Source organism: Pelophylax lessonae, assembly GCF_965119305.1.
Source record: "Pelophylax lessonae genome assembly, chromosome: 5".
In the NCBI taxonomy this organism is placed as follows: domain Eukaryota; kingdom Metazoa; phylum Chordata; class Amphibia; order Anura; family Ranidae; genus Pelophylax; species Pelophylax lessonae.
The window spans coordinates 275,398,990-275,425,454 of NC_138772.1; the positions used below are offsets into that span (position 1 = coordinate 275,398,990).

The following is a 26,465-nucleotide window of genomic DNA, read 5'->3' on the forward strand; positions in this document are numbered from 1 at the left end:
TACATCCCACCTCGGCTAATGTCTGCACGACCACTGAGGCAGCTATTGCTTCTTCATTAAAGACATTCCATAATATTATTTACAGGCGCCAAATACCTCCTGGTGCTGGCACTAGCATGCTGCCGATGTCGCTCTCACTTTTTCTTGCAGTAGTGACCCATTTCTAAGGCGCCTTGGTGGACTTCTCCCAATAATCCCTTTTGGTTCAATCCCACTTTGAGAGCGCTATACTGTTTGCCAGATCCACAAATATGGTCGTCTAGGGGGATTAAATATCTTGGTTATCTCTTCACAGTGCAGGGATTTAAAATGTTTCCCCAGCTACAGGAAGCTTTTGGCCTCCCTTTAACCTACTTGTTTTATTATTACCAGCTTGGTCATTCTGTCAAGGCACATTTTGGGCCACTAGACATTTCTCCAATGATCACCCCTCTTGAGAAATTGCTGAGATGCCTTAAGCCAACAAACCTTATATCTGAATATTACTCTGGCCTGTTGGTGGATTCCCCTGTTGCTAGGTTCTCCATTGCTCATTGGGCATACCCTTCGAGCAATATGTTAGGTCAGAATTCAGTGATATTTTTCAGACCTCTGTGATTTCCTCCAAAGACAGAATTATTTATTCTCATCTGACTCCTGCCCGCTTGAACAGAATGGGCCTTCGTACTAGAGCTGCACGATTAATCATTATAAAAATTGCGATCTCGATTCACCCCCCCCCCCCCCCTCCCCTCACAATCTTAAAACTGCATGTCCTCGATACAGAGCTGTTCTCTGCTCACTTACAGCTGTCAAAAAAAAAGAGCCCTCTGCAAATGTTTATCAACATTGTTAAGGCTGCAAGATCACTATAAACACAATGTTTTATAATGTATCATTTCGAAAGGAATGAACTTCCTGTTTTTAGGCATTTTTTCAGGCGTTTTTGGGGCTTTTCTCAGGCGTTTTTTGCAGGTATTGGAGGCAGGCATTGACATCAATAAAAACGCTTGTAATCTGCCAAAAAAGAAGCTTGTGTATTTTTTTGAGCTTCAGGCATGTAGCTTGAAGAGACAAAACCAGGGTTCATACACATTTTCACCAATAAAATTCCATGACTTTTCCATGACTTTTCCGTGACTTCACGTAAATATTCATGACCTAATGTTTCATGAAATGTCTATGTATACATGTTAAATAAGAAGAAAATCCATATCACACCCAGCATATTTTTACTAAAATAAATGACAATCTTTGTAGAGTACAGTACCTCTGCAGTTAGGGTTTCGTTTCTGGATACAGCGTGACTAAAAATGGCCCCTTGTTTTACAGTGGATGAGATGGAAGCACCGCTGCCGCAGCTGGGAGCCGGTGTCACTTCAGGCGCACGGGTGAAAAAGCCAGAGATCGGATTGGAAGCTGTCAAACACGCAGCTGCAGACTGGTGCTTTGCACCTTTAGCGTGGCTAGACAGCGCTGCCTCTCCCATGTTCGAAATGTCAAACGTTTTACGACACACACTGTACATTTAGCGGACATGATACAGGAGAAGGTCGGAGGCTGCGGACATGATACAGGACAAGGTCAGAGGCTGCGGACATGATACAGGAGGTGGTCAGAGACTGCAGACGTAATACAGGAGGTGGTCAGAGGCTGCGGACATGATACAGGAGGTGGTCAGAGGCTGAGGACATGATACAGGAGGTGGTCAGAGGCTGCGGACATGATACAGGGGGTGGTCAGAGGCTGCGGACATGATACAGGATGTGGTCAGAGGCTGTGGACATGATACAGGAGGTGGTCAGAGGCTGCGGACATGATACAGGAGGTGGTCAGAGGCTGCGGACATGATACAAGAGGTGGTCAGAGGCTGAGGACATGATACAGGAAGTGGTCAGAGGCTGCGGACATGATACAAGTGGTGGTCAGAGGCTGTGGACATGATACAGGAGGTGGTCAGAGGCTGCGGACATGATACAGAAGGTGGTCAGAGGCTGCAGACATGATACAGGAGGTGGTCAGAGGCTGCGGACATGATACAGGAGGTGGTCAGAGGCTGCGGACATGATACAGGAGGTAGTCAGAGGCTGCGGATATGATATAGGAGGTAGTCAGAGGCTGCGGACATGATAGAAGAGCACAGGGGAAGCAGAGAGCACTGGAGGAGCTAAAGGGCACGGGGGGGGGGGGGGCTGGAGAGAATTAAGGGGGGGTTTGGAAAGCATTGCAGGGGGGTTGGAAGGTGCGGGGGGGGGGGGAGCATGGAAAACCAGGGGGATGGAGAGCACAGGGGGAGAGGGGGGGGACTGGAGAGCACTGTCTGGGGGGAACTGGAAATCACTGAAGGGGGAGCCAGGGAGCTGGAGAGCACTGGGGGAGGCAGAAAGCATGGGGGGGGGGAAGAGATGAAAAGCACTGTGGGGAGCTGAAGAGCACGGGGGGGGCTAAAGAACACTGGGGGGCCTAAAGAACACTGGGGGGGGGGCTAAAGAGAACTGAGGGGGGCTAAAGAGCACTGGGGGGGGCATTTTTACATTCAGCGTATAGCACTGGTACAGGTAGGTGTCCTTCTGGGTCCACAGTTTGCCCTTACTGTCAGTCACTGGTCAGCAGCAGCAGCAGCCGAGGAGATGACCCAATCAGGCAGCGGGGAGGGCCGGCCGCGGTTTGCCTGGAGACACTGACTGGCTAGCAGCAGCAGTAACAGCCGGGAGATTATCAACCAATGAGGCAGCGGAAGCGTCACTGGGGGGTGGGCCGGCCGCATGAACGTGATGACGCGGGGGTGCGGTAACCGAAGCGGTTACCGCCCCCTTCCGCGCCATCATCACGTTCATGCGGCCGGCCCGCCCTCCAGTGATGCTTCCGCTGCCTCATTGGTTGATAATCTCTCGGCTGTTATTGCTTCTGCTAGCCAGTCACAGTGTCTCCAGGCAAACCGCGGCCGGCCCTTCCCGCTGCCTGATTGGGTCATCTCTTCGGCTGCTGCTGGCCAATGACAGCACGCGCATACCGCGGACCCGGAAGGATGCTAATACAGCGAAATGTAAATACAGTATGTGGCAATATAATTATCAAAAAATAATTAAGCATCCGCTCCCCGCTCCTCCACAGTAATTTAATTCCATGACTTTTCCAAAACCTAATGTGTTTTCTAATTTTCCATGACCTTTCCAGGCCTGGAAAGTGTCATCTAAAAATTCCAAAACTTTTCCAGGATTTCCAGGACCGTATGAACCCTGCAAAACGCTCAGATGTGAACAGGGGCCATTGAAATTAATGGGATTTTGCTTGTTGGGCATTTTGAGACTTTAGAGATGAGCGTTTTGCGAGCTGAAAAATGCTCAGGTGTGAACAGGGCCTTAAGGACTAAGCCTATTTCTGACACTTGTTGCTTACAACTTAAAATTTGTATTTTTTGCTACAAAATTAATTAGAACTCCCAAACATTATATATATATATATATATATATATATATATATATATATATTTTTTTTTTTAGCAGAGACCCTACAGAATAAAATGGCAATTATTGCAATATTTTATGTCACACTGTATTGGCGCAGAAGTCTTTTAAACACAGTTTTTTGGTAAAAAATACACTTTAATGAATTAAAAAAAAAACAATTGTTTTGTATAATGTAAAAGATGATGTTACGCCGAGAATCGTGAGAGAATGGTTATCTTTATTCTAAGCAAAAAAATTCAGATTCTCATTTTATCCAGAATCGTGCAGCTCTACTTCGTACCACTGCTGAGTGTTTTAGAGGCTGTGGGAATACTGGTGATTTCTTACACTCTTTTTGGTCTTAGCCTGTAATCCAAAAATTTTGGCGAGAGGTTGGTTCATTTATTTCATTGGTGTTGGGTCTTCCTAATATCCCGCATGTGAAAAGTTGTCTCCTGAGAATCTTTGGTGACCTGGTGATTCCTAAATATGCTAAAAGAGTGTTACGCATTTTATATTTCTTCGCTAAAAAAAACTATTTTTATTAATCCTGGAAAGCGACAACCAGCCCTATACTAAACTCCTGGCTAAAACTAATGATACATTGCCTTTGTATAGACAAATGTTTGAACTCAGGAAAAAACTATTTAAAAAAAATAAAACTCTGGGGCAAATGGATCTCCAGTCCGCCTATGTTAACCTCTCTAGATCCAGGGTGTTTAATTTACCTTATGTGTCGATCTGTGCTGATTTTTTATATATGGTGGTGTCTGTAAAATTTCATATGTCTTCTGTTGGTGCACACCATTTCATGAAACACAAGAGACTCTGTTGTTGTTTATCAAGGCTTGTTTATTTTTAGGTTTTCCTTTTTTTTTTTCTTGTAAGCCCAGTTATGTATAAAACTTCGAAAATTCAATAAACATATCTTGCTACAGCCTATTAAACACAATTTCCTATGGGTCATGTTCACACCTCTGCGTTTTTTGGAAAGGGTCAGGAACATTTTTTCCTGCACCATTCCAAGCAAAATTGTGAAATTTGATAAAGCGTTATTCAGTCCGGACTTTTATGCTTCATATTCATTCATTTTTATAAGTATTTGTTTTAGAGCACTGGTGTATTGGGATCACATGCTGTATTAACATCACATTAAGCATTTGTGTGTATGCACACTAAGTGTGTCTATTAACACTGGTGTGGCGACATTGTTTTAAATTTGTTTGTTTATTCTAGTATCTATATTGTGTCTTATATTATTGGCGTGTTATTACTCCTCATTATAGTGATATTGCACATTGTATTAATATAATATTGCCATTTTACAGTGGGTACGGAAAGTATTCAGACCCCCTTAAATTTTTCACTCTTTGTTATATTGCAGCCATTTGCTAAAATCATTTAAGTTCATTCTTCTTCCTCATGAATGTACACATAGCACCCCATACTGACAGAAAAACACAGAATTGTTGACATTGTTGCAGATTTATTAAAAAAGAAAAACTGAAATATCACATGGTCCTAAGTATTCAGACCCTTTGCTGTGACACTCATATATTTAACTCAGGTGCTTTCCATTTCTTCTGATCATCCTTGAGATGGTTCTACACCTTCATTTGAGTCCAGCTGTGTTTGATTATACTGATTGGACTTGATTAGGAAAGCCACACACCTGTCTATATAAGACCTTCCAGATCACAATGCATGCCAGAGCAAATGAGAATCATGAGGTCAAAGGAACTGCCTGAAGAGCTCAGAGACAGAATTGTAGCAAGGCACAGATCTGGCCAAGGTTACAAAAAGATTTCTGCTGCACTTAAGGTTCCTAAGAGCACAGTGGCCTCCATAATCCTCAAATGGAAGACGTTTGGGACGACCAGAACCCTTCCTAGAGCTGGCCGTCCGGCCAAACTGAGCTATCGGGGGAGAAGAGCCTTGGTGAGAGAGGTAAAGAAGAACCCAAAGATCACTGTGGCTGAGCTCCAGAGATGCAGTCAGGAGATGGGAGAAAGTTGTAGAAAGTCAGCCATCACTGCAGCCCTCCACCAGTCGGGGCTTTATGGCAGAGTGGCCCGACGGAAGCCTCTCCTCAGTGTAAGACACATGAAAGCCGCATGGAGTTTGCTAAAAAACACCTGAAGGACTCCAAGATGGTGAGAAATAAGATTCTCTGGTCTGATGAGACCTAAATAGAACATTTTGGCCTTAATTCTAAGCGGTATGTGTGGAGAAAACCAGGCACTGCTCATCACCTGTCCAATACAGTCCCAACAGTGAAGCATGGTGGTGGCAGCATCATGCTGTGGGGGTGTTTTTCAGCTGCAGGGACAGGACGACTGGTTGCAATCGAGGGAAAGATGAATGCGGCCAAGTACAGGGATATCTAGGACAAAAACCTTCTCCAGAGTGCTCTGGACCTCAGACTGGGCCGAAGGTTTACCTTCCAACAAGACAATGACCCTAAGCACACAGCTAAAATAACGAAGGAGTGGCTTCACAACAACTCTGTGACTGTTCTTGAATGGCCCAGCCAGAGCCCTGACTTAAACCCAATTGAGCATCTCTGGAGAGACCTAAAAATGGCTGTCCACCAACGTTTACCATCCAACCTGACAGAACTGGAGAGGATCTGCAAGGAGGAATGGCAGAGGATCCCCAAATCCAGGTGTGAAAGACTTGTTGCATCTTTCCCAAAAAGACTTCTGGCTGTATTAGATCAAAAGGGGGCTTCTACTAAATACTGAGCAAAGGGTCTGAATACTTAGGACCATGTGATATTTCAGTTTTTCTTTTTTAATAAATCTGCAACAATGTCAACAATTCTGTGTTTTTCTGTCAGTATGGGGTGCTATGTGTACATTCATGAGGAAGAAGAATGAACTTAAATGATTTTAGCAATTGGCTGCAATATAACAAAGAGTGAAAAATTTAAGGGGGTCTGAATACTTTCCGTACCCACTGTAATGCTGGCATTCTTTACTTTTCACTGAATTCTTGACGGTTTGATACTTCACTTTTGAGGTGGTTGGAGTAGTGACATTTATGTAGAGATAGAGCAGGGCAACACCTTTGACTTGTTGTTGGATGTGGGAACACATTTAGTATTTGTGTATGTAGGGAAAACACTCGTGCCAATATTAATATTTAACCATATGTTTACTATACTGCCGGGACTATCAAAAAGTAAGACTATAAATTGTATGCACAAATTGTGCATGAATAGTGGCATTATAATTCTTATGCATCACCCTTGTCTGAAAATAAATACAATTAAAATACAATCAATGAATATATACATAAATGGAATGAATATGCACATAAATATATTGCTTGCGCAATTATTGGGGGATCTGTTAGTTACCACCATAGTGCATATCTATTGCATGGTGTATCCATATTTTAGTGGTATACAAATATGCATGTGCCTCATATTTCCACCCTATTCTGAGGTTATATGCTATCATTTGGTTCAATATATTTTTATTTTTATATAAGTGTATAGATAATTGTATTGTATTTATAATCTTATGTGTATATACAACATTATGTGTATATATACAACATTTTTTGCACTAACTGTGAAAATTTGGTTTACAGGCACACACAGGTGCACAGCAATACAGATTGTCCTACCATATATACTCTATCTAAAGGGATACACGCTGTGGGTAATATTATACATAATACCAGTATTCTGTATCACACCGCAAGGTTGTCCACAGCAGCAACCCTTAAGTCACATTACGGACAGTAATTACACATTGCACCTTATATATTATATTATTTCTAGCACAGCACTTTTCAAATAGGGATATGCGCAGTGAGTAATAGCATGTATTACAAACAATTTTACATTTAGTATTTGCAGCAGCTTTGGATTACACTGTAGGTGATTTTATTAATAGTAAATTGGCAGTGCAGGAGTTATATTGCTCTCTGAGTTTGGCCAACTATTGTCTAAGGCCCTACTTGCCTGATCCAGAGTGGGAAAGGGCTTTCTACAGGAGCCTTTTTGAACATATGGGAATTATGCTACGCTAGGGGCACCTATCAAAAGACTAGGTCAATGAATTCAGGGTAGCCAACATAAAGCAAGATGGTAAAGATAAAATTTCATGCATTTTCATAAACTTTCATAAATTGGTGTGGAAAAAAATCTCGAGGCACCTCCGCTATAATGTCAGCATCCAACTCGGTTTCTGCCACAGCGAGTGTTAGGCAATTCTGGATTTAGGTTAGAATTATATTTAGGGGGAGGAGAGGCAGAAAAGCGCCTAAAACAGATAGCTCCCTCTGATTTCAGAAGCAGCGATAGCCCCTTTAATTGGTCAGACATAGTGGCTGTACATTCTGCCTTAGTCAATCAAGTCGCATGTTGTGCACTTGTAGGGTCAAACGTCAACGATAGGACGGGAGGGGTATTAGACCTTGCTCCTGAACAATGGACCCACTAACAACTTGAGAGGAACTTTGAATTTCCCAAGGCCTGCAGTGGACTCACTGCTGTCTACCCCGTGTGTTTTCGCTCCCAAGCATCTTTAATCCTCGAATGCCAAGTGAGGGTCCTACTCACGGAATGCATGATGATTAAGGGAGTTCAGCGTGTCCGGTATGCGGGAATCATGGCAGTGTCACGGATAAATCTGGCAGAAAATTCTCCCACAATGTAAAATTATCTTTAATTACTGTATGTTGTCCACCAATGCAGATCAACGCCAATCATTATGCCCAACAACCAGAAACCCAGTGATGCCAATGACCAAATATGCTCATGTCCATGTATGGTCAGTGACGTCATCCGGAGAACCCACCTCTCTGCTTCTAGTGAGTGGTAGCAATTACCGGAAGATGACATATGACATTTGGAAAGAATCAAGTGGCAGGTTCAGACTGTTTGCAGACAGAGAGGTTTTTTTTTTTTTTTTTTTGGAGAGAGGCGGCTGTCAGACATCGCTATTGACACGGATCTGCATTGCTGGACAATGGGATTTACAGGGAATTTTACATTGCATGGAAGGTGATATCTGGGGGGCCACTTATTTTTAAAGGGTTGTGGGGAAGAGGTCCTGTCTTGTACAAGGTGCTTTGCCAGGGGGTCCCTCCTGGCATGATACCCACCCATGTTGAGGGCATATGGCCTTGCATGGTTCAGGGAGAGGGGGGTGCACACCAGTAACGTAGTAACTAGTGTTGTTAGTTCTATAAAACTGTAACAGGATTTTGTTCAGGGGTCAAACGAGAGTGCTGCTCTCCTACTGTAGGATATAACACGCATTTGGTAAGAGTAATTTTTTCTTTCCAGGTGATTTTATTTTTCAATTTCATGTCTATGGGATTTTTTTTTTTTTTTTTTATCTGGGTACATTTTTGTTAATTAAGAATAGCATATATGATTGTGTATTTTTTGGTATTGTTTTTTTTTTTTTCCAACACTAGCGATTTGCGTTGGTTTATCATCAATGAGCTAAAGGAACCAAGTGCCTATGGCCATCACAAACGAATTCATTTTTACAATACCTGCAACAGTGTGGATAACACTTACGCAGAAGTGGTTGCTGAAGCTGCAGACTGTTCCTCTGAATCTAGAGAAAGGCCACAAAAATAAAATAATATGCAAGTGTTTTGAGTTTGTTTTTCACATGCAGTGTAAGAAACTTTACCATAAATAAAAACAATACATTAAAATTGTGTGGAACAGAAAAAAGTTTTACAAACCCAATTCCAAAAAAGTTGGGACACTGTACAAATTGTGAGTAAAAAAGGAAAGGACTAATTTACAAATCTCATAAACATATATTTTATTCCCAATATAATATAGATAACATATCAAATGTTGAAAGTGAGACATTTTGAAATGTCATGACAAAAATTGGCTCATTTTGGAATTCATGAGAGCTACATATTCCAAAAAAGTTGGGACAGATAGCAATAAGAGGCCGGAAAAGTTAACTGTACATATAAGGAACAGCTGGAGGACAAATTTGCAACTTATTAGGTCAATTGGCAACATGATTGGGTATAAAAAGAGCCTCTCAGAGTGGCAGTGTCTCTCAGAAGTCAAGATGGGCAGAGGATCACCAATTCCCCCAATGCTGCGGCGAAAAATAATGGAGCAATTTCAGAAAGGAGTTTCCCAGAGAAAAATTGCAAAGAGTTTGAAGTTATCATCATCTACAGTGCATAATATCATCCAAAGATTCAGAGAATCTGGAACAATCTCTGTGCATAAGGGTCAAGGCCAGAAAACCATACTGGATGCCCGTGATCTTCGGGCCCTTAGACGGCACTGCATCACATACAGGAATGCTACTGTAATGGAAATCACACCATGGGCTCAGGAATACTTCCAGAAAACATTGTGGGTGAACACAATCCACCGTGCCATTCGCCGTTGCCGGCTAAAACTCTATAGGCCAAAAAAGAAGCCAAATCTATACATGATCCAGAAGCACAGGCGTTTTCTCTGGGCCAAGGCTCATTTAAAATGGACTGTGGCAATGTGGAAAACTGTTCTGTGGTAAGACGAATCAAAATTTGAAGTTCTTTTTGGAAAACTGGGACGCCATGTCATCCGGACTAAAGAGGACAAGGACAACCCAAGTTGTTATCAGTGCTCAGTTCAGAAGCCTGCATCTCTGATGGTATAGGGTTGCATGAGTGCATGTGGCATGGACAGCTTACACATCTGGAAAGGCACCATCAATGCTGAAAGGTATATCCAAGTTCTAGAACAACATACGCTCCCATTCAGACATTGTCTCTTTCAGCAAAAAGAACAAAAAAGGGCGCACCGACCTAGCGCATTATCCTCAATATAAGGCTTTATTTAAATGACATTAAAAATGGCTACTCACAGACGTAGATAAAAGTAAAGCGTATCAAGCTGGATTGCTCAAAAGTCCGTGTTTAGTCCATATAATCGTCCATGATGAGATGACTGACGCGTTTCGAGGCCTAGCCTCTTCCTCAGAGCCACTCAGCCTTATATTGAGGATAATGCGCTAGGTCGGTGCGCCCTTTTTTGTTCTTTTTGCTTTTAGTATCGGTGGACTACCCCAGTCCGTTAAGGGCAGCAAGACTCTAGCCATCTGAGAAGCCAGTTGTCAGTCCCGTGAAGTGTGTGGTCGAGGGGCTTGGATACCAAGCGCAAGAGAAGGGTGGTTACACCTTATTGTTTTTTGGAATTGTCTCTTTCAGGGAAGACCTTGCATTTTCCAACATGACAATGCCAGACCACATACTGCATTAATTACAACATCATGGCTGCATAGAAGAAGGATCCGGGTACTGGAATAGCCTGCCTGCAGTCCAGATCTTTCACCCATAGAAAACATTTGGTGCATCATAAAGAGGAAGATGCGACAAAGCAGACCTAAGACAGTTGAGCAACTAGAAGCCTGTATTAGACAAGAATGGGAAAACATTCCTATTCCTAAACTTGGGCAGCTTGTCTCCTCAGTCTCCAGACATTAGCAAACAGTTATAAAAAGAAGAGAGGATGCCACATAGTGGTAACCATGGCCTTGTCCCAACTTTTTTGAGATGTGTTGATGCCATGAAATTTAAAATCAACTTATTTTTCCCTTAAAATTATACATTTTCTCAGTTTAAATATTTGATATGTCATCTATGTTGTAGTCTGAATAAAATATTGAAATTTGAAACTTCCACATCATTGCATTCTATTTTTATTCACAATTTGTACAGTGTCCCAACTTTTTTGGAATCGGTTTGTAAATAGAATACATTTTTTAGGTAATAATAAAACAAACTTCAAAGAGTCCACAGCCTGGTCTAACAATGTTTAATAAAACGGTTTAAAAATCACAGGGGAATAATAAAAATGTCTTCTGATATACAGTGCACTCCCTAAGAATTTACCTTACTTTCAGGTGTATAAAAACACCTGAGGGCCTACTTATAAAGCAGCGGTATGGCCAAACTGCTGTGAAATAGAAATATAAAAAAATACAGCTATGTGCTTTACAAATGTGCTTAGTGCTCTGCTGGCTTTGGGACTCCTAAGTTATTAGAGTGCTATTCTTCCTAATAACAGTAACGGTAGTTTAAAAAAAAAATACAATCAGGGAAGTCATAAATTTGGGTAGGAGAAGGAAACTCTAAAACATTGCAGGCTTCTGGTTTTGGCCTGCACTTTATAAACAAGTATATTGCGAAGAATGGATAGTGTTATCTAGTTTAAATGCAGTATAGGAAAAGAAAAAAAAAAAAAAGTACACTGTGTAAACATGAACACTCAAAAAAAAAAAAAAAAGAAGAGGAGAAATCCTTACCATATAATCTCACAAAACAGCAAATAATATGCTAAATCCAAACTATAATAAAACCTGCATATAACCTACTACTATACTGTACAAAGGGTCAGTTACAATCGGTTATCAAATCTAACCAAGGTAGCAGGCTGTCCATAGACTTTACAAGGTACAATTAGACTGTTCCAGTCTGATGGCAAGGTGTATGATAAAGTGTCTTTTCTGGGTTATAAACCTTACCTCTTACTCTCTTTATATTCTGACTCTCTACACCTGGCCCTTTCCTTTTAGTCGCTTGTGAGGTCGGTGCAGGCACAGGGGGACTACTGGTGTTTACTTTTGTGCCTTTCAGTTCTTCAACTTTCTGAAAATGAATATTGAGAAAATTTAAAATTAGAAAAGATTGAAAACATGTTTAGTATATTAAAGCTGTACTCTATGCAGATAAATACATCAATAATGCAGCTATGTATTCATAAATACCCAATTAAATTTATTTATTTTTTTTTAATTGGAAGCAGTGTACCTAAAAACGTGGCCTACCATCAGCCGCTTTCAATCCCCTGCTCAACACAACTCAGACTAGAAAAGAAAAAAGCTGCACAAGGAGCCAATCAGCTGCGCTGCAGGGCTCACAAGCTATCAAGGTGAAGTCGAAGAGAGTTAAAGCAGAACTGAAGTTGCACTGTAACAAACAGCAAGAAGGCAGGATTTTTATTGCAGAAGAGGCTTGCAAATGCATCTACCTGCCTGCTTACCGTCTTTTCTAGCAAAGTAAACGGAAGCACGCACATGCAGCTCTGTGTACAGTTTTGGCCTGGTCTCTGTGTGCCTGGAATTACATCATCCAATGCCCGCAAATAAATACGATTTGCAAAAGTGAAAAATATAGTCTTTTAAAAAATGTGGCTAAGCTGTACCCTGAAAATTCTTTTTTTTTTTTAATTCTTACTCAAAAATAACTTCCTTTGCCTAGCAGACACTCACATTCACTATGCCTAAAAGCTGTTTACTTGCAATGCAAGATCATCCAAGCCAGTTTATATCTTTGACTGCTTATCAAATGGGGCAAGATTAGGCGATGTAACAAACGTGCCACAAGAGGACCTGCAGAGAAGGCTCTCCCTGCTTCTACTTCATTCATTCTGTAGATCCTGCCTTGTTCATTCATTTATTGTGATCCTCTCCTGTTGCTGCCTGTTTATTCTTCTATAAATTATCAGATGGGCAGCGTTTACGTGAGGAAGTACAAGCCTGCAACACTAACAAAACAGCCACTTCCACACAGAGAAATAGTGCAGGACATATATAAATTTAAAAAAATAACAATTTTGAAAAAAAAAAAAAAAAAAAAAAAACTATGTTTCCTAATTTGTTATCAAATTTAGCTTATAAATAATCTTTCTTCAAGGGGCATACATTTTGCATTGGATTTTCTGACTACCCATCACATTTCTTGAGGCCCTGAATAAAGACAGGGTAGGAGAAACACCCACAAAATTACCACATTTTGAAACGAAGACCCTCCAAAGTATTTGACCACTTGCCGACCACCCACAGTAAATTTACTGCATCCAGCCTGCTCCAGGTTAGGGCTGTGCATTACACTTCTCCTGGGGCCGCTAGGTTCACTGGACACAGAGGATTTCAGATCCCGGTACCCACACGCCGCTGGAGGATCATGCGATCATATGATCACAATGTCAACAAAGTTGTTAAGAATGAATTTCATTCGTTACAGCCGTTTCCTATTGAGTGATGTTGCGATTGGCCCACAGCTATCACATGGCACATACAGCCATGTACATAAATTGCCGGATACAGATTCTGGGCAGACTTGAGAAAAACCCCTATGTGTAGCCTATATGACACACTATATGACCCCAGATGTTGAATCTCGTCACTGAGTCATACCAAAAAAAGAAAAACCTGGCTCCTAAATTGAAAGATAATTTGTCAGGCCCTGACATTTTTAGACACCCTAGAGCAGTGGTCCTCAACTCCGGTCCTCAGGGCCCACTAACAGGCCAGATTTTAAGTATTACCTTGGAGAGATGCAGACTAGAACAGTGGTTCTCAAATCCGGTCCTCGGGACCCACCAACAGGCCAGGTTTGCAAGATAACTAAATTACATCACAGGTGATCTAATTTGCTGCTCAGTGATTGCAGTATTCTAGTCTGCATCCCCCAAGGTAATACTTAAAATCTGGCCTGTTAGTGGGTCCCGAGGACCGGAATTGAGAACCACTGGACTAGAATACTGCAATTACTGAGCAGCAAATGATATCACCTGGGATGTATATCAGTTATCTTGCAAACCTGGCCTGTTAGTGGGCCCTGAGGGCCAGGGTTGGGGACCACTGCCCTAGAGCACCAGGACAGTAGAATCAACCACAAAATTACCACATTTTGGAAAGCAAACTCCTCAAGGTGTTTTTAGAGGTTTTAGCAAATGCAGAAAAAATTTTTTTTTTTTACACAAATATGTAAATTTAATAAGATATTTTCCACACACATCATGGGTATACATAAAACCAGTGGCTGTTGTGGTCTGGTGATACTGTACTGTGTGGAGGTGATTAGGAGCATTCTTGCTGGGGGTGGTGGCAAACATGGACAGTGGCTGGCTGCATTGATATGGTGCCACTGTACTGGTGTGCCTGAACTAGTGACACTATACTGGGGTGGCTATGTACCAAAAAAAAGTTGCCAACCTGTTTGTAAACACTCTGCCGATTGGTGCGAGAGAAACAGAGCACTGGCTGCAGCATGTAGTCTGTTTTTATTTTCGGTTGCTGTGATTGGTAACCGCGATTACATGGTACAGTTCCCTGGACACAATGATCATAGAGTACATTTCTGTGAACTCTAGAAGGTGTGCACAAGGAGTGTGAAGGGGAAGCCATTTTAAATCGGCCTCCTGCCCTCACGAGACAGTCGTCTGTTTATATAGAATGAACTGATGGCAAACGGTTAGCACAGGCAGTTTTGAGTAAGCTCTCAACAATCCTGAGCGAATGAAAAAACACACCTGCACTCATTTTGGCAATGCAGAGCACCACAACGCACAGAGTATTTAAATCTGGGTGCTTTGCCAGGCTACAATTCATGTATGTTTTTGTTTACTGTACATGTGTATTGATGTACTTTTCAAAATGAATGGCAGCACACTCCATTGCATATGTGTGAAAGGGCCCAAAAGATTTTCCAGTAAACGCTCTGGTACTGGTGATTATAAAAGGTATGCTTGGCTAGTCAAAATGTTGCTTTATGGGAACTATTCAATGGACATTGCAGCGGTATATATGAAGGAGGCAGTACAACTAAAGGCTCCTATATTACATGAATATATTATATGAAATAAATATAAAAGAAATCTTCTTTACCTCCATAGACTGAGCCAAACCCTACTTTATTTGTCTCTCACGCCTCCCAGACACTGCAGCTTACAGTGGAAGGGTTTCAGCAACAGAGGCAGTGCTGGCAATCCAGACCAGTACTAGGTGTGGCCAGATGCTGAATGACATAATACAGAGCTGTGAATCAACAATGACAATGCTGATAGACACAACTTCTGCAACATTTTCTGTGTCCAACTGTAGTGCAAGCAGGCATGCTTACATGAAATTGTTAAATCTGCTCTGAGTTCAGGTGTAGTGCAGTATTGTTGCCACCCCATCACATAATGTACACATTAGGTACTTAAAAGTACTAAAGGAACTTTGCAAGAGGGACTGTAAAAAAATGGAAACGGAAGATGCACTTATAGCTGAGCGTTACAGCATATATTTCTACTTTGAGGGGTCATATTCAGGTGAAAGGTTTGCTTTCTTTTAATCATATGAAAAAACCTATTACTGGTATTTTCCACATCTGTATATACACTATATTACCAAAAGTATTAGGATGCCTGCCTTTACACGCACATAAACTTTAATGGCATCCCAGTCTTTAGGGCCATACACACTATAAGATTTTCTGAGGACTTTTTCCTTCAGATTTACCTTTTCTATGTAGTGCAAGGGCCTGCCAGATTGCATACAAATTGAAAGTGTTTAGGTTTGACCTCATATTATATGGTTTTGGTAAGTCTAAAGGAAAAAGTCTTCAGAAAATCTTATAGTGTGTATGGCCCATAGGTTTGACAATTCTTCCAGAAGCGTATTTGTGAGGTCAGGCACTAATGTTGGAGAGAAGGCCTGGAACACAGTCTCCACTCTAATTCATTCCAAAGGTGTTCTATAGGGTTAAGGTCAGGACTCTGTGCAGGCCAGTCAAGTCCCTCCACCTCAAACTTGCTCATCCATGTTTTTATGGAGCTTGCTTTGTGCACTGGTGCAAATCATTTCGTGGATGGGAGATTATGGTGTGGGGTTGTTTTTTAGGGATTGGGCTTGGCCCCTTAGTTCCAGCGAAGGAAATTCTTAAGACATCAGCATACCAAGACATTTCGGACAGTTTCATGCTTCCAACTTTGTAGGAAAAGTTTGGGGATGGCCCCTTCCGGTTCCAACGTGACTTCGCAGTTTGCACCAGTGCACAAAGCAAGGTTCAAGACATGGATGAGCGAGTTTGGGGTGGAGGAACTTGACTGGCCTGCACCTCAATCTGGTAGAACACTTTTGAGAAGAATTAGAGCGGAGACTGTGTGCAAGGCCTTCTTGTCCAATATCAGTGCCTGACTCTCACAAATGCTCTTCTGGAAGAATGGTCAAACATTCCCATAGACACACTCCTAAACCTTGTGGACAGCCTTCCTAGAAGAGTTGAAGCTGTTATCGCTGCAAAGAGTAGGCCAACTCAATATTGAACCCTACGGACTAAGACTGGGATGCAATAAAAGTTCATGTGCGTGTAAAGAAAGGCAGGCATCCCAGTACTTTTGGTAATATAGTGTTGGTTTAAAAAAAAAAAAAAAAACTGCGAACATACCTAAGTTATAAGCAACAAAACGTTCCCAATGTACACCAGCGGGTGGATTTATAAAAGATTTGCATAGCTGTTTGCACGTTGAAATGGCATGGAAATTCTTTGTGTGTGAATGGGGCATAATCAAATGTTCCCAGGCAATGTTCTCTGCAATTTGAATATGTGAAATACCACATTATGGTCACAAGAACTCGCTGACTGACATAGGAAACAAAACATGCTCCTCAATGCCATCTAGAACCATAATGCTGTATTATTCACATATACACATTCCAACTGTGGAGAATAAAGCCTGAGAAAATGAAATGTTGCCCATTTGCAGAGAAGTAACTTACATCTAGTTTTGATGGATAAACAGCTGTTAGGGCTCTTTTACACGGGCGCTCCGTATGTCCTTATTTCATCCCATTTTTTTGTGGATGAAAAAACGGACATAATGCATGTCAATGGGATTGCGGATGTCAGCGGGTGACCATCCGCTGACATCCGATTTTTGTCCTTTCAGTTCTGTTCCGTTTTTTGGAACGGAACAGAACCCTATTTTTCTTCCGTTTAAAAAACGGAACGGATGCAAAATCGGATGTCAGCAGTGTCATCCGCAATCCCCATAGACATACATTATGTCCGTATGTCATCCGCAAACGGATGGGATGATATGCGGACATACGGAGCGTGTCTGTGAAAAAAAAAAAAAGTGCCGCAGCGGAATAAAAAAAATCGGAGCAGCGTGAAAGAGCCCTTAAACCTTCTTCTTTTTTTTTTTTTTTTTTTTATAAACAGAGTTATAGACCTTCCAATCTTTCCCTTAGGAACAGCGACTGCTTTAACTTCAACCGAGTGACTAGGCACTATAATTGCTGTCTTCTTGTCTAGTCAACAGAGCCCATTGTTACAGTTTCTAAAAATGTTCACAGCATTCAAAATTTTGTTGAAAAAACATACTAGCCTTACCTCTTTATGTTGTTTTCCAAGAATGTGTGCTTGCCATAGTATTTCGCTTTTAATTGGTACATTACATACAACACAGGACAAATGACCAAGACTGTTATATGTAGAAAACACATTATTAAGGAATTTATATAAAAGGGTGTCTTCAGAAAACACTTGCTGAGACTTTGAAAAAGATATACAAGCCAAAGCAGTACACAATATATTATATATACTGGGATATTGAACGGGACACCTTTCTACTTCAGAAGATCATTTTCTGCTCTTCATACTGGAGCATCTGAATATTTAGACAAAAAATTAACAGCAAAAGGAATGTAAGACTCGCTGTTATATATCGGACTTTGGAAATGTTTGCCTTGAAGTTATGTGTAGGCCCTCATATTGACACTACTAAAGCACGTCGCCTATATGCACATTTTTTGTTTTTCCATCATTGTGTTTCACACATAGGGCCGCTCATTTATTTCAATGGGCTGCCCTACATGCAACAAATGCAGTATCACTTGTTCATTTTTTTGCATGCAAAACCACAGTTTTTGCTTGCCACATTTGGAGTTTCATGAAAGATCAGTATAGTTTTTTTTTTTATGTAGCACTGCCCCCTAGGGGGCTGCTGAGTTTGGATTCCCCTGGGTTATCCATAGCAACAGTTTGTAAAATCTTGTCACTTTGTACATGGCTCAGTCAATGAACAGTCCAGGGGATTTGTTTTTTTTTTGTGTTTTACTTAGAACTGGGATGGAGAAGGGATGAGTGGGATACTCCAACTTAACAACTATGCACAAATCTTGAGGACTTCTAACTGTATTGAGTGCGGCAAGGCCGCTGCTTCACCTTGCCATCACCTTGAAGATTTGAAAGGTGAACTATTCTTGAGGATACTCTTCAGGGTCTTACTTGCCACCCTCTTTCTCACTTGCCGTGTGTGCTAGCTTCTGTCCACAGACCCCAATGGAGTGGTCCCCTTCCTGGGTCAACCCCTGGCAAGCTCCCGGGTACTCACGGACACTGTTTTTCCCTGGGTCACTCTGCCTTCAACTCGTCTGTTAGTATCCTGGACCTCCTGGCTCAGCACCACACTCTGGCTTACCAGGCCGACTGTCTGTGACCACCTTCTTTGCTGACAGGAGAGACAGCTGTCAACCTCCTCCTGGGACCTGGCTTCCCACCCAAAGACACCCTGTCACATGTGCCCTTGGCTTTTTTTGACCAATCCCAGGATGCACCGCGATTGTGCCCTCCCACTAAGACAGCCACAAAAGCCTGTGTGTCACTGGCTGGGTTTCCTCCACTGTCCAACAAGCTCCCCTATTGAAAACAGTGGGGAAACTCCCTCAGACCAAGTGAATTACATATGGATACATGTAACAGGCCTAACTAGAAATCCTGCTCCCTGATAAGCAGGCAGAGCAACTATGGTTTTCCTGCTGCTTTCCTGTTAAGCAGAAACACCAAAACGATATCTTCTATCTAGCACCTGATTAATAGGGCGCTTCATTTAATAATCATACTTACTTAGGTGGATGCTGCATCTGCCCCCCTTCAAGCAAACCCCCTTCATGGCTACGAGACTGAGACCCAAGTGATCAAGCACCACTGACCGCTAGGAAGGATAGTCAAACAAGCACAATAGGCGTGGCACACGTTTTTTGTGAATGTGCGCTAAGCAAGTGTGAATGCAGGCTAAAAGTAAAATAGCCTAACTAACCCACATTTTTACTTTCAATCTTTGTATTAATATTATCAAAATTAAGATACAAAAGAGTAACCCAAACAATAGCCAAGGCACTGGCGAGTCATGGATAAAGAGTAAAACAGAAGAGCCATTACAGTGAGATACAGTCTGCAATCAAATTTCTAGAACAAATAACATCAGCCCAATGTGGGGCGCAATGCAATTCTAACATCAAAATTATCGCAAAAGATTCACCACACAACGTAAAGCAGTTACAGAAAAAGCTGCAACTCCAAGATCTATGAGTCGCACGGGTTGTGAAATTCGAGAAGTAGGTGAATTGAAGAAGAGAGTGAGGAGCAAAGGGAAAAAATGGGGAGGGGGACAAAAGGAGAGGAGGGAACCCAGAGGAAGTGGGTCAAGGTCTGTTGGTCAGAATAAACTGCACAGGTAGCCAAGGTCACTACAGCTCAATATTTACATGGCCGGCCAACGGGCCCCAAACTCTTTTAAATCATGTAGCAGTATCATTAATGATACTGGCGAGCTTTTCATTAAGTATGACTGACCTACATTTTTAAAAAGCGCCCTATACAAGTGGTTAAAGCAAGCCCATGGCTTGGACTTCAGCTTGGAGCTTGCCATTTAGTCATTTGTTTTTTTACAAGAAAAGCTTTCAGATAAAAGAGATCCAGGTTGCTCTACTTTTAGGAGACTCTCCTATTCATCTGTGGAGACCAGAAACATGCTAAATGGCTCCCACAGTTAGAGCAGGAGGTGATTGAGGGAACATTCATTTCCAACATCCCCTGTAACTATCCCCAGAATGGAAGTGAAGATCTCACTATGAGAGACTGTCTGTCACTGTATAATCTGATCGAGTCCACACTGACACTGACTGACTGTCACTGAGTAATTGATGTTACCACATTAACCCTGACCTGCCCAGTGCCCTGTATCTGCAATTAAAATTTACAAGGCTGCCTGCATGCTTCCTGATTTCCATTCCCAGCATCCTTCCCAATCCCTACAGTGTCACTAACATTAACCCTATGGTACAAGGCTGCAGTGTGCACTGAATCCCATTCCCTACAGTAACATTTAGGGAGAGAGAGAGACATGAGAGGACGAGAGAGAGAGAGAGAGAGGACAAGAGAGAGAGAGAGAGAGACATGAGAGGAAAAGAGAGAGGACAAAAAATTGGCAAAATAAATGGAAAAAATGCAAAACACCACGTTCGGGATTCGGCCTTCGACCTTCGGCCAAACATTTTATTACTATTCGGCTTCGGCCAAGAATTTCATTTCGGTGCATCCCTAATATATATATATATATATATATATATATATATATATACACATATACATACATACACACACACACACACACAGCATAGTTTAGGCATGTATAAGGAAATCTAAAGTTGCACTAAACATGTGAGGTATCGCCACAAAAGTTGGAATGGGAGTAATGATACCAGGGCCATAATTCATAGATAACTCTTAACCTTTAACATGGAAAAGCATTGCCTAAATGGAATTTTGGGTACTGTAGTTTTTCACAATTTCACAGGCATGGCAGTTTTAACACTTGACATCTTTGGCAGGGTTGCACCGATCCTGGTTTTCTAAGAGCGAATATGAGTTGTGCTCAAGTACTCACCGATACCAATTAGTTACCGATACTATGCAGTGCAGTGCGATTTGAGCCAATACAAAATAATTAGGCTGAAATCGCACTGCAAAGAATCGATTGTGATTTGAACAGGAATGCAAAGAAAGGGGTGTACTCACCTTTCTTGCCAGCGGTTTAGACTATAACGGCTGTGTGTTGAGTTATTTTGAGGGGACAGCAAATGTACACTGTTATACAAGCTGTGCACTCACTACTTTACATTGTAGCAAAGTGTCATTTCTTCAGTGTTGTCACATGAAAAGGTATAATAAAATATTTAAAAAAATGTGAGGAGTGTACTTACTTTTGTAAGATACTGTAGGTGAGTATTTTTGTCTTCAGTTCCACATTAAGACAAAACTGCACCCAAAGGGGAAGTTCCGCTTTTCTGCCTCCTCTACCCTCCCCTTTAACTTTTGGGCACTTTTTTTTTTTGTTGAGGGATCAGGGCTTGACAAATTTGCTTTGAATCTTAGCCCCGGTTCACACTTCTGCGAGTGCCAGGTTCGCATGTAATGTCGGAGCGCACTGCTCCGACATTACATGCGATCAGCTGTGCGGTGCGAGTTTAGCCATACAGTTTGTATGGCTAAATTCGCATCGCACCCGGAGCAAACACGCACAGGAGGCATTTTTGCAGCCGCATCAGGATCGGATCGCACAGCGGTTCACACTTGTGCGATCCGCTCCTGTGCGAACTGCACGATCGCACTGCGATATGCGATCAAACTGGGGGTGTCGTTAAGATTACATTGACACCCCCAGCGTATCGCATATGGCAGTGTGAACTGCCGGGGGTGCGTGTGCGATGCGGGAACAGGCTGCGAATTCGCAGCCTTCCCGCATCGCATAAATGTGAACCGAGCCTAAGAGCGACCTCAAAAAGTTAGGAGCCAGTTACTCCAACTGACAAAGCTTACAGGTAGAACATGTAACATGTTCCCAAAGGTGAACTTATCCTTTAACCCTTTAGCTGCCAGAGCCATGTTGACGTTTTTTTGCACATGTTTAAAAAAATTATTTTAGGGCTGATGATTACATAAAACCCCCAAAACATTAAATATTTTCAGAAAGTAAACATCTAGAGAATAAAATAGTGGTAGTTCTCATTTTGTCACATGATATCACCGCACAAAAATGCAATAAATTACCCAATTTTTTGGTAAAATATTAAAGATGAGGTCGCAACAAGTAAATAGATGTCAAGCCCTAAATTTGCGTGCACCTGTGAAATGGTGACAAACTTCAGTACCCTATATTTTCCATAGGTGATGCTTTAAAATCCCCCTTTAGGTCATCAGTTTAGAGTTACGAAGGAGTTCTGGTGCTAAAATTGTTGCTCTCGTTCCGGCGTGCGTGGCGATATGTAACTTGTATTGCAATCAACGTTTTCAGGCGTAGGCACCCCGACGTGTGTGTTTACGTTTGTTTTGTGAGTAAATGTGGGGGTGGCAGGGCTGCAATTTTTTTGGGTGAGGGGATTTTATGTGCTGGATGTAACTTTGATTTTTTACACTTGAGAGACTTTTTTTTTTTTATCACAAAGGGGACAAAAAGTCCACTATTTGGTGACGGTTTTTTTTTTTAATGAGACATCTAGGGTCTACAAGACCCTGCATGTCTCCCCTGTGCTCCACTGAATGTAATGCAATTCCCATCGCACTGCATTACATTCTTTTCTGGCCTTGATGGCTGAGGAACCTGCTAACAGGGAACCGGAAGGGACGTCATACACGTCACTTCTGGGTCAGCACCAAGAAGGGAAGGAGAGCGGATGTGTGTGTCTGCTCTCCTGTCTCTCCTCAACTCAGCGGCTCCCGCTATGCTGGTCCTGAACCCGCAGATGGGCAAGCAGAGTCCGTGATACATGGAGGGGCATGCATTGAGGAGGGGGAAGCATTCAGGAATCAGTGCAGGTGCCAGGGCGCAAATTTTTGTCACCATAACAAACTGGGATTTGTCGAGCCTTGGGGGGGGGGGGGGGGGATCAAGTCAGGTACCTAGTTTCTAGTTTTCTTCATCCCCCCAGCCTTCTGGGACACATCACAGGTCCCGGACACCTGCAGGACCATCCACAAAATGCAGCAAGCTCATGGAGTGGGAAGCAGGCTTTGAAGCCACAAGGAGTTAAAAGGAGTTAAAGCTGGCTTACCACACAAGACATGGTGGTGCTAGGGACCCAAAGAACTGGCCCAGGTGGGAACAGAGATGGATCCTTGGACAGCTAAGTGTCCCTTTTATTAAAAGTCAGCAGCTACAGAATTTGTAGCCAATTTCTTTTTTTCAGGGGGGGAAGTTCAGCTTTATACCCTCCTCCTCCTCTTCTATTTTTGGCACTTATTTTGAGGGGAGCAGGTACCTGTTTTTATCAGGTAACCGCTCCCACTTTCAGATGGATCACCGAGGCGGATCTACCGGACGTTCTCCTTCTCCCCTCCCTATACGCAACCTTCTAGGACACATTTCAGGTTCCAGGTGGCTGCGGGACCATTCAAAATGCACAACACTGGGTCGTGCATGCGCAGTGGTTAGCCAGCTGTGAGGATTCACAGCGGGCTGCCTATAGTAAACATACCAGTGGTGGAGGCCTGGGGGCCTGAAGACCAGCGAAGGAGCAGTTCAGGTGAGGACCACGCTGGACCCCTAGACAGGTAAGTGTCCTTTTATTAAATGTCAGTAGCTACTTTAGCTGTAGCTGCCGACTTTTAATTCTTTCAAACAGGGCAAAGAATTGCTATAACCTCTTAATGCCAGTGCCTCCCGGCCCTTTAAGAGGTTTAGGATGCTGGGAAGTGGGGTTTATGATCATGTGACCACAGTGATTAGCTGTCACATGATCTGAAAACTCCCGTTCACAAGCAGCGATCAGGAACGTTCCCTTAGCCAAAAGAACAAAAAAGGGGCGCACCGACCTAGCGCATTATCCTCAATATAAGGCTTTATTTAAATGACATTAAAAATGGCTACTCACAGATGTAGATAAAAGTAAAACGTATCAAGCTGGATTGCTCAAAAGTCCGTGTTTAGTCCATATAATCGTCCATGATGAGATGACTGACGCGTTTCGAGGCCTAGCCTCTTCCTCTGAGCTCTGAGGAAGAGGCTAGGCCTCGAAACGCGTCAGTAATCTCATCATGGACGATTATATGGACTAAACACGGACTTTTGAGCAATCCAGCTTGATACGTTTTACTTTTATCTACGTCTGTGAGTAGCCATTTTTAATGTCATTTAAATAAAGCCTTATATTGAGGATAATGCGCTTGGTCGGTGCGCCCCTTTTTTGTTCTTTTTGCTTTTAGTATCGGTGGACTACCCCAGTCCGTTAAGGGCAGCAAGACTCTAGCCATCTGAGAAGCCAGTTGTCAGTCCCGTGAAGTGTGTGGTCGAGGGGCCTGGATACCAAGCGCAGGAGAAGGGTGGTTACACCTTATTGTCTTTTGGAACGTTCCCTTAGCCACCAGTAAATGTGCTGGTGTTCTGCCGAAAACTCCAACTCGCCAAAATCACCAACCACATCACTTCCGGGACTCTACAGCAGGAAGGAATAATTGGAGATTTTGACGAGTTGCCGTTTTCACAGACCACCCAAGGAGCCTGGGGTAGACTATGGTACACGACCAGCTTCCTCTTTTCACAGAACACCGGGTAAGGAGGAACAAAGATGTCGCCGCCTTGGAGCCGGCCTTGTTGTTGGTTAGTAGTGGGCGTTACTAACAATGTCCAGTAATTATATCGTGTACCATAGAGTGAAGGCTGCCGGTGGTTTGTGAAAACAGCAACTCATCGAAATCTCCAATCATTCCTGCTGTAGAGTCACCGGAAGTGATTGGAGTTTTTGGCGAATTGGAGTTTTTTCGAAAGAACACAGGGAGCGCGGTCTCAGCTTAGCTCTATTTGCCCCAATTCATGTAAATATGCAGTTGCTTTTTGCCAGGGCCCACCCACCTGAGAGGCTGCTTTTTCAAGGGGTTAAACAGGAGCTGCTCACCTGCTGTCTTCTTTTCACAGTGACACCATTTTAACTGTGGGCATCTGGATGTGACAGCTTGCAGCTTCACAGTTGGGTGCCCACTGCGCATGCGTTTGTAGCGCTGCACATTTTGAATGGTTCCCGCAGTCTCCTGGGACTTGTCTTGTTCCCAGGAGATAGGTGGAGGAGGGAAGAGAACCTCCGCTTCCGATCGCCAGGCGGTCAGAGCAGAAACCTATCCAAATCGGATCCCCGTTCCCCCAAAGTGCTGATTATTCGAGAGGGGCGGGGGAACGACTCCTTAAAGCAGAACTTCCCCTTTTGGGTGAAGCTCCCCTTTAAGGCTGGAGGCAGAGCAACTTCCTGATCATGTGAGCAATGTGGTTGGTTTTCACATCGTTCACATGATCAGGAGACTGCTACTTGCTCCCCATCATAAGCCATTAATGGCAGTTGTCTGGGACAGCTTGGTCAGTGTGCTAGGAGCATGCTTTCAGACTCACATGTGTAGCGGCTTGACATTAAAGCGGAGTTTCAACCAAAAGTGGAAGTTCCACTTTAAGGCCCCTGAAATGCCCTCGTTTCCTCCATTGCACAGCTGGGAAGAGGTTAAACATACATGTGAAGGGTTAGATGTCAAAGCACAGTGCAATCAATGTATAGGGTCCACAATGGAAGTATAGTGAGGACAGGATGAGGAGTGAGCAGTGCAGTCACCCAGGACGCAAAGGATATTTAGCCAATGGGGACTCGATCCTCTTTTTGCTCGCTGTCTCCCTCTGCTTTGCTTTCATCAGCCTCCGCAACTCCTCTTGCTGGACTAATTTCTTCTTCCCGGGCGCCGCCATCTTTCCCCAACACGTCGCCTGTCAAAGGCGTCACTTCCTGTCCGTCACACGCGCCTCCCGGAGTTCACCCGCACTGAAAGAAGAGTTCCGTGCGCCGTTTATTCCTGTTATTTCCTTTTCTCTTTGTGTATCGTCTTATGGATAGCAGTGTTCGCTGAGAACTCCCAATTGTCAGGAGATGCTGCTCAGTTGTTAGCAGAAATTCCTTTTACGGATTCATGAACCGTTTTGAAAGACACGAGTTTATTAAAAAGAGGAATTGTAACGTTTGAGGTTATATACTGAGGGCGGCTTGTGGGAACTCCCATGGCAAGTGTTATATTTCACATGGACACTAGGTGGCGCCGTGTCTCTAGTTTTGACTACGCTAAGACTTTTGAAAATAAGGAGGAATTAGGCTGGGTGATTAGACAGAGATGGAGCTGTCCTACTTTATATTATCCAGTAGATGGCGTGTCATCACAATGGCAGGATAATCACTGGATATGGATCATTGTTTTCAGACATGCAAAACTTTGAACTGTCCCTCTTTAAGAATCAAACCCCCTTTCCACTTTTATCCTTAGTTTTCCCACTTTTTGTTCTGATATTCAAAATATACTATCTACTTACCCACAGTTTCCATTATTTGAAAATAATTAGGAGGGGCATTGTGAAGGGAATGAGGAAAAATAGGACACACTGTATATAGGACTAACTGCTAGTGGTCCTGG

The 26,465-nt window shown here is 42.8% G+C and overlaps 1 protein-coding gene across 1 annotated transcript in view; it reads right to left on the minus strand.

The window, feature by feature from the left end:
- ZNF830 (zinc finger protein 830) overlaps window positions 1-25,771 on the minus strand; it is an 82,820-nt gene extending 57,049 nt beyond the window's left edge. Inside the window, exons 1-4 of the mRNA XM_082259796.1 lie at window positions 25,636-25,771; window positions 17,583-17,678; window positions 11,942-12,065; window positions 8,971-9,010 (exon numbers count right to left, since the gene is read on the minus strand). Of these exons, the coding sequence (XP_082115922.1) occupies window positions 8,971-9,010; window positions 11,942-12,065; window positions 17,583-17,678; window positions 25,636-25,752 (377 nt within the window). The 5' untranslated portion in view covers window positions 25,753-25,771. The remainder of the gene's footprint in view (window positions 1-8,970; window positions 9,011-11,941; window positions 12,066-17,582; window positions 17,679-25,635) is intronic.
- Between the last annotated feature and the right edge of the window lie 694 nt (window positions 25,772-26,465).